General features: G+C 39.3%; 1 protein-coding gene across 4 annotated transcripts in view; it reads left to right on the plus strand.

Moving 5' to 3' along the window:
- RLF (RLF zinc finger) overlaps positions 1-14,274 on the plus strand; it is a 41,869-nt gene extending 27,595 nt beyond the window's left edge. For all 4 annotated transcript variants that reach the window (XM_055801079.1, XM_013297309.3, XM_027783337.2 and 1 more), the window contains 4 exons: positions 1,612-1,814; positions 4,140-4,276; positions 6,467-6,608; positions 9,122-14,274. In XM_055801079.1, the coding sequence (XP_055657054.1) occupies positions 1,612-1,814; positions 4,140-4,276; positions 6,467-6,608; positions 9,122-13,861 (5,222 nt within the window). In that variant the 3' untranslated portion in view covers positions 13,862-14,274. The remainder of the gene's footprint in view (positions 1-1,611; positions 1,815-4,139; positions 4,277-6,466; positions 6,609-9,121) is intronic.
- Positions 14,275-15,925: the final 1,651 nt, after the last annotated feature.

Here is a 15,925-nt window from a genome sequence, read left to right on the forward strand (position 1 = left end):
GCACTCACCGGTAGGGTTCTCCAGGGCTGAGTTTTACGGCCCGTGCTCATTCATGTTTTTATAAATTATCTGGGTGCAGAAGTCGAATGTACGTGAAGTAAGTTTGCTGATGATACTGCGCTAGGAGCAGCTGTGGCCTCCCTCGGGGGTAGAGAGGCCTTACAGAGAGATCTGGGTAGACTAGAGAGCCGGGCAATAGCCAACCTTCTCAAATTCAACAAGAGCGAGTGCCAGGTTCTCCACCTGCCGGGGTAATCCTGGTTATATGTGCGTACCTGGGGACGAGTCTGGAGAGCAGCCCCATGGGAAGAGCTCTGGGGGCTGGGGTTGATGGCGAATTGGATACAAGTCAGCAACGTGCCCTGGCAGCCAAAGGGGTCCGCCATGCCCTGGGGTGCAGCGAGCAGAGCACAGCTCGCCCGTCGGCCACCCCGCGCTGTGCTGGCATGGCCCCAGCTGGAGCTGTGCGCAGGTTTGGGCACCTCAGTGTAAGGACGCTGGTCTGTTAGGTGTGTCCCGGGGAGGGCAACCAGGATGATGAAAGCCCTTGAGGACAAGGCTCAGGAGGAGCAGCTGAGGTGGCTTGCGTTGTTCAGCTTGCAGGAGAGTCTGAAGGGTGAGCTCCTGGAGGGCCGCACCTCCCTCAAGGTGGGCAGCGGTGGGGAGGGGCTGATCTCTGGTGACCAGCGACAGGACACAAGGAAAGGAGATGAGGACGTTCGGAACTGGACACCTGGAGACAGCTCTTCACCGAGAGGGTGGGCAGTCTCTGGAACAGGCTCCCCAGGGCAGTGGTCGCAGCACCAAGCCTGTCAGAGTTCAGGGAGCGTCTGGATGATGCTTTTAGGCACACGGTTTAGTTTTGGGTATCCTGCGGATAGCAGGGAGCTGGGGTCAGTTGTCCTTATAGGTCCCTTCCAACTTGAGATAATTCCGTGGTTCTGTTAAGTACCTGGGAAGAGAATCAAACAAAATCTGCCAAGTTTTTAATCCGATGAAGTGAATTTTAACTGTTTACAAAAATAAGCTGAAATTACATTTTTACTGTTGAATTAGTTGATCAAGTTTTATAATGATTAGCTTTATTTGGTAGATCTAGAACTTAAGCCTAGCATGTATTAAACACAATTCTTCCAAAGTCCCGCAAAGACAACATTTTCAATTTCAACTTCATTTTGTATATTTTGCATTATAGAATCATTTAGTTTGGAAAAGACCTTTAACAACTTGGGTAGAAAAATCTCCAGTTGAAAAGTACATAATGCTTTGTTTGAAATATTTTTGGTTCTTTGGAATATGAAGCTACAATTAAAAGCTGAAGATCTTGAATGTCATCTAAACTACTGGTAACTTGTTCAAAACACTGTATGGTCTGATCGGTGTCCTTTAGCCGCTGCTGTGGCATACTTCCTTACTGGATGCTAGCTTTTGGTTGGGGAGGGGGTGTCTGTCTTCTGTACCCCAGCATTCTCTCTCTACATAGGTGGTCTGAATTTGTTCGGGAGAAGATATTCTGTTCATTGCTGTCACTTTGATTTGTACAGCGAGCCAGTTTCAGTTGTCAGCTGTAAATCGGTGTATTCACAAAGATTTTTTTTTTTCTTTCCATAGCTAACAAATTGATTACACGAGAAGGGCCTTCCTTTCTGCAGATGCGAATAAAACATTTGATGAAGTCAAACTGCATCCCGCAAGCTACTTTCTTGTCAAAATTGTGTGCAGATTCTCCAGAAATTGCAAATGTTTCATCTTTTCGCCAAGCCTACATCACATGTGTGTGTTCTATGCTGCCTAATGAAGACTCCATTAAGGAGGTTAGTAATCCATAGTCCCTTTTTAACATATCAAGCATTTGAAAATTTATTTCTGCAGTACTAAGAACTGAGGCTGAAGAGTGAAACTGTTGCAGCAGAGTTGTGAAAAGAGATGATCTGTTGCAGGCTGCAGTAGGAAAGAACATTTGTATGAACTGCTGGTGTAGATGAGTACGTATTCTATGCTTGCATTCAAGTTTTTAGATGTGTTTGAAAGCTTAAATAAAGCTTGTAACTGGCTTTATTTCCATTGAACGATGTAAATTAAACTATTTAAATTTAAGTAATAATAATTAGTAATTTATGATTGAGAGTAGAATTTCTATAAATAAATCATCCACCTTACAAGGGGAATATGATTGAAAATCTGTCTTTTCTGACTCAAATACTAGTACTAGAGCAGTTACTGGTCTTCTAGTTGTTCTGACTTAGTAAAGAGAAGTTTAAAAAAAACCAAACCCACAAAACAGACAAAACCCCCTTTAGAGTTGTTGCTCCAGAACTCAAACTAGTTAGTCTTCATTTTACAGTAACACAGTAATAATTTGTGTTAACACGTTGCAGTCATAACAGCAGTCATAGGGCTCTTGCCTCTGCCTCTTGATCTCACACATCATCTGTTACTTTATCAGTCTCACTGTTCTCGTTAGAGTTGTGGGGGTTTGGTGCAGTTTTAAATGTGAGACTTGAACATTTTGAGTAAGACTCTGATAAACTGGGGGAGCTTCACATATCTATTAAAAACCCCACAAATGCAACTGATGTCTGTGCTTCCTGAGTGAGTGGCAGACTTGTTTGGAGTGTTCTTGTTACACATGTAAACTATTTAAAAGCATTCCTTTAAAAACATTTCTTTTGAAAAATAAATATTTGGATAGGTGTAGCCTCAGACTGTCTCTTCAGTTTGCTGTAGGAGCAGTGAATGCGTTTAACAGCTCACTGCAGGCAGGATCGTACTGGAGGCGTTGGGGTTATGTGGGTAACTTGCAACATGTGCTTTGGTGGGGTTGGCTGCTAACGATGAGTGGCAGAGGAATCACATTAGACTGTGTTCAGTTTTTAGTTTCATGTAAGAGTTACGGTGTAGCTGTGTCTTTTACCTGGATACTCAAAAAAGTCTTTACTTGCCAGTCAAGTATAAAAGCGAGAACACAGATTGATTAATCGAATCAAATTATGCTAAGCACCTAATTAAACCTCTTGCATTTCTGGTACTTTGGATTGATCCTAAGACACACATGTAACAATGTGACTATGAAATTATTTGTTCACAAGAAATGCTGCTGCTCAGCGAGAGACATGGAAAGTAACAGAATAAAGAATTGCCGTCTGGCTTACTGATTCCAATGTTTGGCTTGAATTTGTCGATTTTATTGAATCAATTAGAATGCTAATTAAAGAGGTTCTCCAGCACAGTAGTTAACAAGTAGTTAATAAAATGCTTGTACTATTGCAAAAAAGCATGTCAGGCCTGTATAGAAAACTGGGGTAATATACCTGCTTCTGCTCTTCCTGCTGGATGAGATGGCTGTGAAAATGAGTTTGGTATATTTTAACTTCCCTTTGTTCTTTCTGGATCATTATTTTTCATGATTAATAAGAGGCTTGAATTGTTTATAGTAGCAACAGCTTGATTAAAGTAGATGTTGCTTCAGTGCAATCTGTTCTGTGAGGTGGAATAGATCCAGTGGAAAACATGTATTGAAACCAGCGTTGGCTTAATATGAAAGGCACTTCGTAGTTACTGTTGTGGTCTAAAATACTTGACTTATAACCAAGCTAGTGCCCTGGTTTGATACATGACGAGGTACTACCTTTAAGTACGCTTTTCAGAGCTTCCATGGAATTTCTCTCTTCTCTAACCACTTCTATTTTTAACATCATGTTTTGGAGTGTGATTGTTCAGAATCGGCACGTACGGACAAAAAGGACAAGACACTGGCTTTTTCACATCTCTTGATCTTTTTGGACCTGGGTTTCAGTTTTCAAAAAGAAAGAAAACGGGTGCCTTCAAGTGCAGAGGAGGATTGGGAAGTTTTAGATATACTGTTCCCTGTATGTAAGTATTTTGCTGAGCTGCCCAAAATGGAAGATGGTCCCAGAGAAAACTAATACTGAGAAGGGATCAGAACTAACATACGTGAACTTCTTGTGCCGTTCTGTAGCTGAAAGGTGTGGTATGAGCTCTGGGTATTAAAAGGAGACTTAGTGTTTTGTTACGTGTTTGTGAGACCATTTCCTTTGAATACAGTAAACAAGCATTTCTTCTGTAAACGCTCTGACCGTAAAGTGCCTTTTCTTTTAATTTTCTTTTCTTTCTTTAAGATTGCAAAGGTAGATTGCAAAGAAGTACTGGACATCATATGTAATCTGGAATCTGAGGGACAAGAAAACACTGCATTTATTCTTTGTACAACATACCTTACTCATCAGCTTCAAACAGCAAATGTGTATTGCTCTTGGTAAGTAATAAGTATTACTGCTACTCCTAACTGTTCCTCACTGGCTTCAGTGCAAGTGAGTTGAGTAATATATGGTACAAAAATATGTAGAGAAAGTGGATGTATCTTTAACTTGAGAAGCGCGTCAGACTGAAGCACTTTCTAGATAACTTGTGAAAAAAATAAATAAGGATTCATCTTGCTACAGTAATAGAGCAGCTAGACAAAAGTAATGTTTAAATTGTTGAAAAATGAGACAGTACTCATATTGTTGGCATTAATAGTAATGCTTCAGCGATATAGTAGCTCTGAGTAGTGGATCAGTGCTGTCTTGGTTGATATTAAACTCCTAAGCTTTGTGGTTGTAGTTAAGTTCCTCCCTCTTGAGTACTTAGACCCAGGATAGTGTGATACCTTTTTTTTCCCCTTCCTCTGTAGAGATGTAAGTAGTACCAATGTGCAGAGGCAGCATCCTTTAACTTTTTCTCTCCCTGCCTACCCCACCCCCATGCTCCTAAAAGCCGCCTTATAGTTCTTCATATATTTTTGCAGTTTCTGTAACTCTGGGAATTGTAGTACTAGATCTTGGCCAAATAGCCACTGTAAAACATCTCTGCCCTCATAACTAGCTGGCGATCCAAAACTTTTTTGCATCTCTGTTTCAGCAGCGGCAAACTGCTAGAGCCGAAGTAGGGAAGCTATTTTCTGCCCCTTAAAAAATGAATTTGTAGTTTCAGCTTTCAAGGCATGGCTGAATGTTCTACATGAGGCTTGATGTTACCAAACGTCTGGAGTTTATCTTGGGAACTGGGACTTGGTCAGCTGTGGCATGTTCATCTACTCCACATTTTAAAGCCGTTAAGGAAAGTTTTCACAGCACTGAAATGTCAGCAGGTTGATGCAGTTCACCCTGGTCTGATCCGCTGTACAAAAAGGCCAGAAGTATTTGCATGTTGCTTCTGTTTCAGGCTAGAAATGTCTTTTTAAGCAAAAGCATGCCTTGTAGAGGGAAACGAACTTGTGGAAGACTCAAGGCAGCAGAGTCCAGCACACTTGGAAGTTCTAGGGGCTTGCTGTTTTTCACTACCAAAATGTCATTACAGATTAGATTAGAGCCATGTCCAAAGAGATACAAGGCTGAAGTCCATCCCCTGTTCTCTTTTTAAAGAAAAAACAAAACCAACCAAAAAAAAAAAACCCAACAACAACTAACGTTCTTCCAGGGTGAACTACATGATTTGCTGTTGTCCAAGGAGACTTGTTAAGCAGTTCTGTCTAAAAGCTGTATCCCTAGGGTGGAAATGAAGAGAGTTGAACTTCACCTTCACCTGTAGCTGAGACTTTTGTACTATTGGGACTGGAGAACAGACTTCACCAATGAGGCATTTATTTTTACAGAATAACATTTATTTCTTTTGTGACAACTGTGGGCAATTTTTTTTGCTTGCAGTACAAAGACTGAACTGAAACTAGTTAGAATTTCAATGAAACTTTCAGGTCCTGTAACTCACGGCTGAAGATGAAAGCAAACTTCGGGTTTATATATGTTATTCCTCACCAAAACTGGAGATTTTGCAATGATTGTTGCTGATAATCGTAAAATAATATGTAATGCTACTTTTAAGACTGGAGGTATCTGTCGTGCTTGGAACTTTATTGAAGTAATACTGCTCTGGGCAGTAGTTCTGAGCTAGCTGATTGCTTTATTCTCCAAGGAGAGATAAAATACTGTCATCTTCTAAATCTTCTAAAGCAGTGAGTGGCAGTTACATCATTTAAATGTAGATGTCAACATCTAAGCTACTTGCCTAGTGGGAGAGAAGTGGCTACTTTACATTATGGTTCATCTTACCTATTTTAAACTTTTGTGTGAAAAGTTAAGGCTCTAAGGTGGGGTGGTGCCTTTCTTGTCTAGAAAGGCAGTCTATGCAGCTAAGCCATAGATGCCTGCAGTAAGCGAGATTAATCCTGTTGCCAGTGTCTTTCCCCATTAAATAACAGGAGACACACTGTGTTTTGATCTGATGCTTGTGTAGGAGTAAGGCACAGTTCTCTTCAGCATCTCTCTGAGATCAAGACCCAATTGAAGTGTATTCTGTTTTTTAATAACACTTAAATTGTTGTGGTCAACTCTGAACTAAAGTGTGTAGACTGTGGACAAATTGTGTATATCTGCATTTTTTTTTACATTCAGCTTTCAACTCTTTGCAGGGAATTGACGCTTTTCTGGAGCAAACTGCAGAGAAGAATAGATCCTTCTTTAGATTCCTTTTTGGAGAGATGTCGTCAGTTTGGCATCATTGCCAAGACACTACAGCATTTATTTTTCTTGATAAGAGTCATACAGTCTGAAGTAAGTAAGCTGCAGTCCAGAGTTTTTGGATGCAGACAGAACTGTTTACATTGATTTATTGTTAATAGGTCTACTGAACTTATATGAAATATAGTTTATTTCATTATTCATACTTTCTGATTAAGTGCCTAATAACTTACTAATAAAAATCTCTGAGCAATGTCTGCCATTTTAGTTTTGTGTCAGCTTGACACAATGAAGTGACCTTCAAACAATGTGGAATGGTTTGGTTGTTACTCCGAAAATACAGTCTGTCAGTCTTTTGCAAACAAAACATGGCTGTGTTTTGATCCGATCCTCGTTTAGAAGCGAGGCACAGCAACAATTTTCTGCAGCATCTCTAAGAAATGGAGACTTGGCTAAAATGTCTCGTATTTTTGTGTTCTGAGAAAGTATCTTTTCCTTAAAATGTGTGATACCATCACATCTGGACTTGTGCCTTCTGTCCTAATGCATATCTAGACAGTTGCAGGAAGGTTCAAGAGATGCTTAGCAGAAATTTTTATAAAACTGCAACCTCTGTTTGAGCAGTAATGGAAAGACTTTAATTGATCCATCTACCCAGGAGGCAAATGTACCATGTTTTCCTAAGCAAAGCGGAAGGGGTAGCTGTGGTTAAATCTGGGTAGCTGCTCAGTAGGATGTATCTGTCTTCCTTGGATGGCTACTCTGACTCCTGGAATTGGTTAGGCTGAAATTTCCTGTGTCTGGTCACTATATGAAGCCAGATTCGTGGAAGGCAATTATGAATGAGAATTAATCAGGCACACTTTAACAGAGGAGAAAATAAGTAAGCTGATAATAACAGGATTTTAACTGTTTTAGTAACTGTATTAGATGGATCACGGGCCTTAAATTAGATATGGGATTTTCCCTTAGGAATGTCACCATTTCCAAAAGATTTCAGACATTTCTTCCTGAAAAACAGTATAGTTTTGCACATGTGGAGTAGAATTTCCCACATGAATTGCAGTTTTATGAATGTTTCAGTTAACAGTACCATCCCAGATTTGCTCATCTTTTTGCATTCTTATATGGAGATGAGTTAATTCAGAGTTAAGGCATCAAATGGATTATGGCTGAAACAGACAGGGTTCCTTTTTTCAATTAAATTTCTCTCTAGCTTCAGGTTCCTTTGCCTGGGAGTCTTTCACTGGCTAGAGTTAATGCTGTGAACAAAATGAGTTATCAAGTGTGATTTGATAAGAGAAAAGCAAGTATCAGATCCCTATGGTAGTCACAGTAGCGATGAGAAACGTTACATGATTGTCCTTCTGACAGACCATAGAGAGTCTGGAACTCTAATTTGGCATAGGTGAATTCCAGCAGTGATGGCACAGAGAAGCGTTTGCTCCAAATTTCTCTGAAGTTGGCCCATTTCTGCTTTTAAAATGTGTGTGAATGGGCACTTTATATATAAAGCATAATACATTGTTAATTATGTAACAGTTCTTTCTGTGTTTCCTTCTAAACCATATTAAAAATTCTTCTCCTGGAGAAGTAGGGTTTTTATTGCTGTCTAGCAAATTAATGCTGTTATTGAATTAAAGAAGTATTGCATGACTTGCAATAGGTCGTGCACAGCGAGTATAAGAGCTTGCTAATTGTTTTAACTTGTTCTTAGTTCTTTTGGATTTTTACCATCTGAGCTGGTGTGGGCGTAGTTCTGTTAGCCACATGTCATCTCTCTGCACTATTCATAAATATTTTAACTGTTACGTATCTTCACTAATAATGACTAAATAGTTATTTAATGCATTCAGATTGTTTATGCTGTAAAGTATGATTTTGGAACAAGGTAACTTTCCATTTTGTCCATGTAAAATTTGGAATGTATCGGGGGGTTTTAAATCAGCATTTGAGTTATATTCGTAGGTATCTTCCTGGTGCTATTGAGCAGCACCTTAAAGTTGCATAGGCTCCTTAGAAAATGCTTGGAAGTGAAATGCCAGTAACCTTCATGAATCATTTCTGGTACTGTACTGCTTATGCTATTGAAGGTTATTTTGTTTCAGGGTGTAAATTTACATTAATTTCCTTATTACACAGTACAGCACCTTCTGAATCCATATCCTGTTAGGGTGCTGCAGAAGGAATGTATGTGGAGACTTTACACAATTCTCTTACTTTAGTTACGATTGAGAGTCACTCAGTGAAGAGAGAGAGGGGTCAGAAGGATGTTTTGCAACATCTAATGCCTAAACTCGTTTGTGTGACTCCTCCACAGAGTGCCCTAAACATGAAGTGGCTCCCCTCGCTTGCGAGGTAGAGCAGGTTCCTCATGTGAAATAAACCACAACTTTTTGGAGTGTGCAAGTGACTTGGGCACTTAACTCTCAGAAGCCTGAGTACACTCTGAGCGGGCTGTAGGCTGTTGGATGCTCTCATTGCACACTTTTTTCATAGAACAGTTCTCGAGAAAATGTACTTATCAAAGAAAAGTAACATTTGTTTTGTGGCTGTTTGTTTTTTGGGTTTTTTTTTGTGTGGTTTGTTTTGTTCTTTTATAACAGGCAGAAGAAGCAGGACTTGCTGTGTCTGTTCTGTTATGTGTGAGAGCCCTTCAGATCAGATCAAACGGAAGTGATGAAATGAAGACATCAGTATGTAAAACAATTGCATGCCTTTTACCAGAAGACCTTGAAGTTAGGAGAGCTTGTCAGCTCACGGAATTTTTGCTCGAGCCAACTTTGAGTGGATTTAATGTGTTAGAAGAGCTCTATATGCAACCAGATCAAAAATTTGATGAAGAAAATGCAATGGTTCCAAATTCACTCCGTTGTGAGCTGCTGTTAGCTTTAAAAGCATATTGGCCATTTGATCCTGAATTTTGGGACTGGAAGACTTTAAAGCGACATTGCCTTAAACTGTTAGGAAAAGTAGCTTCTGATTCAGAGGATGATGCAAGTTGTAATATGTCAATCAATGAAACCGACATGTTAGACACTTTCTTTAGTGACTATGATGAGACAAAAGAACATAAATATTATGATGGAAAAGACACAATGAACCACCCTAAAGAAAAAGCGAGAGTGAAAAAACCCATTGGTTCTTCAGAAAGGTATCAGAGGTGGCTTCAATACAAATTTTTTTGTGTGCTCTGCAAAAGGGAGTGTATAGAGGCTAGAATACTGCATCATTCTAAGATGCATATGGAAGATGGTGTTTATACATGTCCAGTGTGTACAAAAAAGTTCAAGAGAAAAGAATTTTTTGTACCACATGTAATGGAACATGTTAAAATGCCACCTAGTAGAACGCACAGACCTAAAAAGAAAATCATACTGAAAAAAGAGAGATCACCACAAAAGACAACAGCTTCCAGCAGCCCGCCTCCAGCGTTTCAGGAAAAGTCAGATCAGCCACAGCTGCCTGAAAACTTCGAAAATGACACACACGAATATGTCACGTTCAGCCAACTGGAAAATTGCCAGCTACAAGACAGAGACATATATCCGTGTCCCGGAACAGATTGTTCTAGAGTATTTAAACAGTTTAAATACTTAAGTGTACATCTGAAAGCTGAACATCAAAACAACGATGAGAATGCAAAACACTACTTGGATATGAAAAACAGGAGAGAGAAATGTGCTTTCTGTCGCCGACACTTCATGACATCCTTTCATCTGCGGGAGCATGAACGTGTGCACTGTGGGCCTCAGCCGTATATGTGTGTGTCAATGGATTGTTACGCTAGATTTGGGTCAGTTAACGAGCTTCTCAATCACAAACAAACACATGATGATCTTCGTTATAAATGTGAGCTAAATGGCTGTAATATTGTTTTCAGTGACTTAGGGCAGCTTTACCATCATGAGGCGCAGCACTTCAGAGATGCATCGTACACCTGCAACTTCTTTGGTTGCAAAAAGTTTTATTATTCAAAAACTGAATTTCAAAATCACCTTGCAGTGCATAATATTGAAGTCTCAAATGGGGAAGTGAAGCAGACTTTCAAACTTGAGGCGTCAGTTTCAAAAGACAAATGCAGTTATCTTCCAGAGCCTCAGCTGCTTGAACAATCTGAAAATTCCAGCCTGCATGATAACTTGGATCCCTCAGGCTCTCAGGAAGTTCCGCAGATTAAGGAAGAAGCTCTCTCTGATAGTGAAGATCTAGACAGTGAAAGTAATTGCAGTCTTCATTGTGGGGAGCACAGCACAGGTGCTGCGGTAAACCAAGGCCAGGTGTCTCCTCTGATGATTGAAACAATGGTTCACAATCAGGCAGTCCCAGGTTTTCTCCTGTCCCAGGAAGAGGTCTTCCATCCAGCAGATGTGAAACAACAGTGTTCCAATGTGGCAGTTGGCTTTGATGAAAAAAATCTTTCCTGTGGTTTTGAAGGCTGCTGTTCTACACACAAAAATTCCAGAAGTATCCAAAAACACCTTCGCAGACCCCATCCGTATAATTTTAAAGGTAAAAAACATACAGAGATGAAAACTAAAGACTTTCTCGATCTGATGAGTGACACTCAGGACAGCAGATTCCCTGCAGACATTACTACAGAGTTAGGTCATAATTCAGACACAAATGCTGACTCTCCAGAAAGCTCATATTGTACTATAGATGGTAAAGGAAACAATGGCCTGAAAGAGGAAACATGTCCTTCTTCTCCAGAAACATCTTTTTATGACAGCTCTAAAGAATCAAATATTGAAGATAACATGTTGGAACTAATGTTAGGCTTGAAACACCTAAGCTTGAAAAATTCTAACATTCAGAATTCTTCAAAACACAAGTCTTATTTGGGCTCCTTACAGTCCTACTCATCTAGGGATGCCAAGTGCCCCGGATCTGTAGATGGAACTACCTCAAAATTTCAGCTTCAAGAGCAACAAGATAATTTACCCAGCCAGTACCTTACTCAGCTGGCAGCTAAACCCTTTTTCTGTGAATGTCAAGGATGTACGTGTGAGTTTGTGACCAGAGAAGCTCTCCTAATGCATTACGTTAAAAAGCATAACTATTCCAAGGAAATGGTTCTTCAGTTAAATATGTTTCAGCATCGGTACTCGCCGTTTAAGTGTCATATTTGCCAAAGATCATTTACAAGAAAAACACACCTTAGAATTCACTACAGAAACAAACATCAAATTGGCTGTGAGAGGGTCGCTCACAAGGTCTGCTCTAATGAAAAATTTGATCCTGTAGGTTTATGTACAGGTGACATGCGTAAAAATAGCGGTGTTCCAACACCTGTCTGCGCAACCAGCATCGAATTCAGTGAACATTCAGACTACTCAGAGCAGCTGTGTCATCCGAAGAAGGAAGACACTAGTTCTGAGACAGATTTGGAGTCCAGTGAAGAGACAGACAATAATGTAACAAGAAAAACATCTAATACAGCTTCTCTGGACAGTCACAGGGAAGAACTGGAAGCAAGACAGGGAAGAGGAAGCAAAAGAACAGTTGCTAAAGGAAACTTATGTTACATATTGCATAAGTACCACAAACCATTTCATTGTATACATAAAAGTTGCAACTCTGCATTTACCAACCAGAAAGGTTTGATTCGCCATTATAGAACTGTTCACCAGTACAATAAAGAACAGCTCTGCTTAGAAAAAGACAAAGCAAGAACAAAAAGGGAACTTGTCAAATGTAAAAAAATATTTGCATGCAAATACAAAGAGTGTGGTAAGCGGTTTTTATGTTCCAAATCTCTTGCTAAGCACTGTAGTGACTTCCACAATGAACACTTAGAGGATCAAAAACTGCTTTCTGAAGCTGAATCTGCAAGATTTGTTTGTAACCAAGCCCATTGCCCTGCTGTATTTTATACCTTTGATAAGCTTAAACAGCACCTAATAGAAGAACATGACAGTGAAGAGAAATTAAACAAAGATTTTGAAATCCATTGTGACCTTAATGGCTGTGATCGAATTTTCACTAATTACAGTCACTACTCTCAACATGTGTATTTCCGACATAGTGAATATTATGATAGTCTCTTTGGAAATCAGAAAGAGGAGGAAGATAATCAAGATAAAGATAAAAATGAACAAAGTTATTTGAAAGACGGTGTTGACGTAAGCAAGCAGAATGGGAAGCAGGTAAAAGAAAAATCTAAACGAATTATCAGGAGTAGAGAAAAGCATTTGATGAGTTTCAAAACAAAAGAGGAAGCCCTACAAATGTGCAAAGAGAAATCTAACCAGACCCAGTACCCTTGCATGGTTCAGGGATGTTTGTCTGTTGTCAAATTGGAAAGCAGTATAGTGAGGCACTATAAGCGCACACATCAGATGACCAATATGTACATAGAGCAACAGATTCAGAAACTTGTTGTTTGTGTTAAATGTGGCATAATGATTGAAAAACAGTCCTGCTCCGGAACAGCTTCAGACTTGGATAAAAAAGGTGTAAAAGAGGGTAAAGCAGCTAACCCCGAGTGTGTGCAGGAAAGTGAAAAACCTCTTGTTCCAAATACTGATCATGATCCTCAAGATGTGAGCAATGACGACCAAAAAAGATGTCCGTCAGGTGGTGTGAGTTTTGATGCCAGTGCCTTTATGTATTCCGGCACTTTAAAATGTAACCACAGTTCAAAGAACACCTGTTTCGAAGAGTCTAACGTCAGGGAGACAGTTATGTGTAAACCTGAAGATTTCCCTGAAAATAGTGAAAGAGAGAATAGCTCGTACTTCTCCAGTTTACAATTAGAGTTGCCAAGAGAGAAAGACCCAGAAGGATGTCAAAATAGTGCAGTTAATCAAAATGCAGAAAGAAATGTATTTTGTGCTACAAAAGACAAAACTCAGAAGCCTCCAGTGTCCAAATTATTTGATTTAAAGACATATAAACCAATGGGGTTTGAGTCTTCATTTTTAAAATTTATTCAGGAAAGCGAGGGAAAAGATGACGACGACGACGATGATTTTGATGAGGTAGTAGAATGGGAGTCTCCTGAGCAGTTGCCAGCAGATAAAACCTTGGAGAAAGAGGGAGACGGTCAAGGGGAGACACCAGTAAATAACTTTGTAAATGATGAAAATGTACTCGTAACCCAAAATAATCATGGGCAGCTAACAGAAATCCAGCCCTTGTTGTCAGAATCGTCATCTGCCCCTTCTTTAGAAAATTTGAGGGCAATCTTGGACAAGGCACTAACGGACTGTGGAGACCTTGCCTTAAAACAGCTTCATTACTTAAGACCAGTAGTTGTTCTTGAAAGATCCAAGTTTTCCACACCCCTCATAGACTTATTTCCAACAAAAAAGACAGATGAGCTTTGTGTAGGAAGTTCATAAGTAGTTTTGCTTAGAGCAGATTGCCTTCACTACTGCTATATGGGGAGAACTTCAAATTAGAACAGTAATTGTTACAGTACACACTGTTTAGGTTAGTTTAGACTGTTCAATTCCATGAATGTATATTATCTGTCAAAATTATTGGCCAAGTTAATTTAGCTCCCCATTTTTTTCAGTGGGCTATGCCGATATTGGTGCTATTTAACACATCAGAATACTGGGGTCTTCCTCTTGAAGAGTAAACGTGCATGATTGTATATGGAACAAGTACTAGGGTACCAGGGTTTGGGGGATGATGGAGTTATTACTTGACTTGAATGTGCACCCTAGGGTGCTTTGTGTAACATATTGTACACTACAGCATCTTATATTTTTTGAGTTATGAGTTTCAATAAATTACAGTTTTTCACCCATCTGTTTACTGTACAATAAATCTTTAATTTGGTTTACTTGTAATTGAATTTGGGACCATTCTGAGTGCATTGGACAATGTTGCTTAAGTTTTATGCATTTGTAGATAATTTATAAGACTGATAAAACAGTATAGATACAGGAAAAAGTATTACATTTTATTTTGTAATATGCTTTGTGCTTTTTTCAGTCTTGAAAGAATTAGAATTAGTACAGGCAGAAAGCACTTGCCACGTAGAGATGAGGAAGTCCTAGTTACCTTTCCCTTTAAAGGAAGAAGATGCTTCAGAGAGCGTATGGTACAACATAAGTGTTGGAAGAGCGCTGCCAGGCTTCCGAGACAGTTGTGTCATGTGAAAGTATCAGAGCACATTTTGGATTCCCTGTTTAGCTTTTTTGATAATGAATAAAACCTAGCTGGAAGATTCATCAGAAGAGTAATTAATATTTTAAGATCTGTTTCTTGTTCTGCTGTGTCTCATTTCTTGCTATACTTCTGGATACGTCGTGAGGGCCAGAATCTGTTTGCCCTGTGAGTGCTATTTCCCAGGCTCTGTGAGGATGTTAATGAGCAAGTAGCAATCGCAGCTTCTTGATTGAGGGCATGGGTTTTGTTGTAGTGTTTTGGGTTTTATACTGCGATCTGAAAAGTAGCAGTGGAATGGAAATGGAGAAAACTTGGGGAAATGTTTAAAAATAACTATGAATATTGGCTGGGTGCAGGAATGAAGAAGGCAATTAAAAAAAATCTGGGGAACTGCATTATGACCAAAACTAGGCAGAAATGCCATCTTCATACTACAAAACTTTTTGGGGCATTCTTAAAATAAAGAGTTAAATTAAATGTTGTACACCAAGCAGGAGAAGTATAGTTTATTGTGTATCTTTTCCTGTTGTTTCCTTTCTGTAAACTGTAAGCTTCTTGTTATGAAAAGTGTATGGTGCATGAATCTTCTCACTGGCTTTTAAAAATGGAAGTTAGGGTCAAAAGGTCAGATACCTGAAGTAGATGGAAGTGTGTTCCAACGTAATTTTTGTCTTTTTTTTTTTTTTTTTTAAAAAAAAAAGAAGTTTACCTTTTAATGTCAAGTTTGTGTCATGTTCAGACATACTTGAATCTTTCAGGATCTCAGAACAGGAAGAGGGGTTAACTGTAAACTTAATAAAAATTTACAGCTGGGCATGATGATCTTTCCAAACCTAAATGATTCTGTGATTCTATGTGATGTCTGCTTAAGGTAATGTGCCTAGAGAGGTACCAGTACGGTACTGGGGTTTTTTGAGTATCCCACAAAGCAGTCCGTCCCCTTCAGTGCCTAAAGAAAGAAAATTGATCAGCATGAATAGTAAATACATTGAGGTTTTGAGCCTTCAGTTTCTGGTCAAACAGCTTTATTTTCACTAGATAATCACAGCTTCAGATATGACAGTATTGAAGAATTCAAGCACTTAAAATACTTACTTGGAATGAGAAAAATCAGATGAGAATGCAGGAATGAAACGAGACAGAAAGGGTACATATATGCCACAGACCAGAGAAGTGGTGAGACAAAGGCAGTGTGCAAGCTTCTGCTTTGTGTAGTCCTAAAAATGTACCACACCTTTTAAAAAGTAGTTTTGATATGGTTGATGGCTTCCTACAACTTAAAATGC

This window comes from Falco peregrinus, chromosome 3 (genome assembly GCF_023634155.1).
Source record: "Falco peregrinus isolate bFalPer1 chromosome 3, bFalPer1.pri, whole genome shotgun sequence".
NCBI lineage: Eukaryota > Metazoa > Chordata > Aves > Falconiformes > Falconidae > Falco > Falco peregrinus.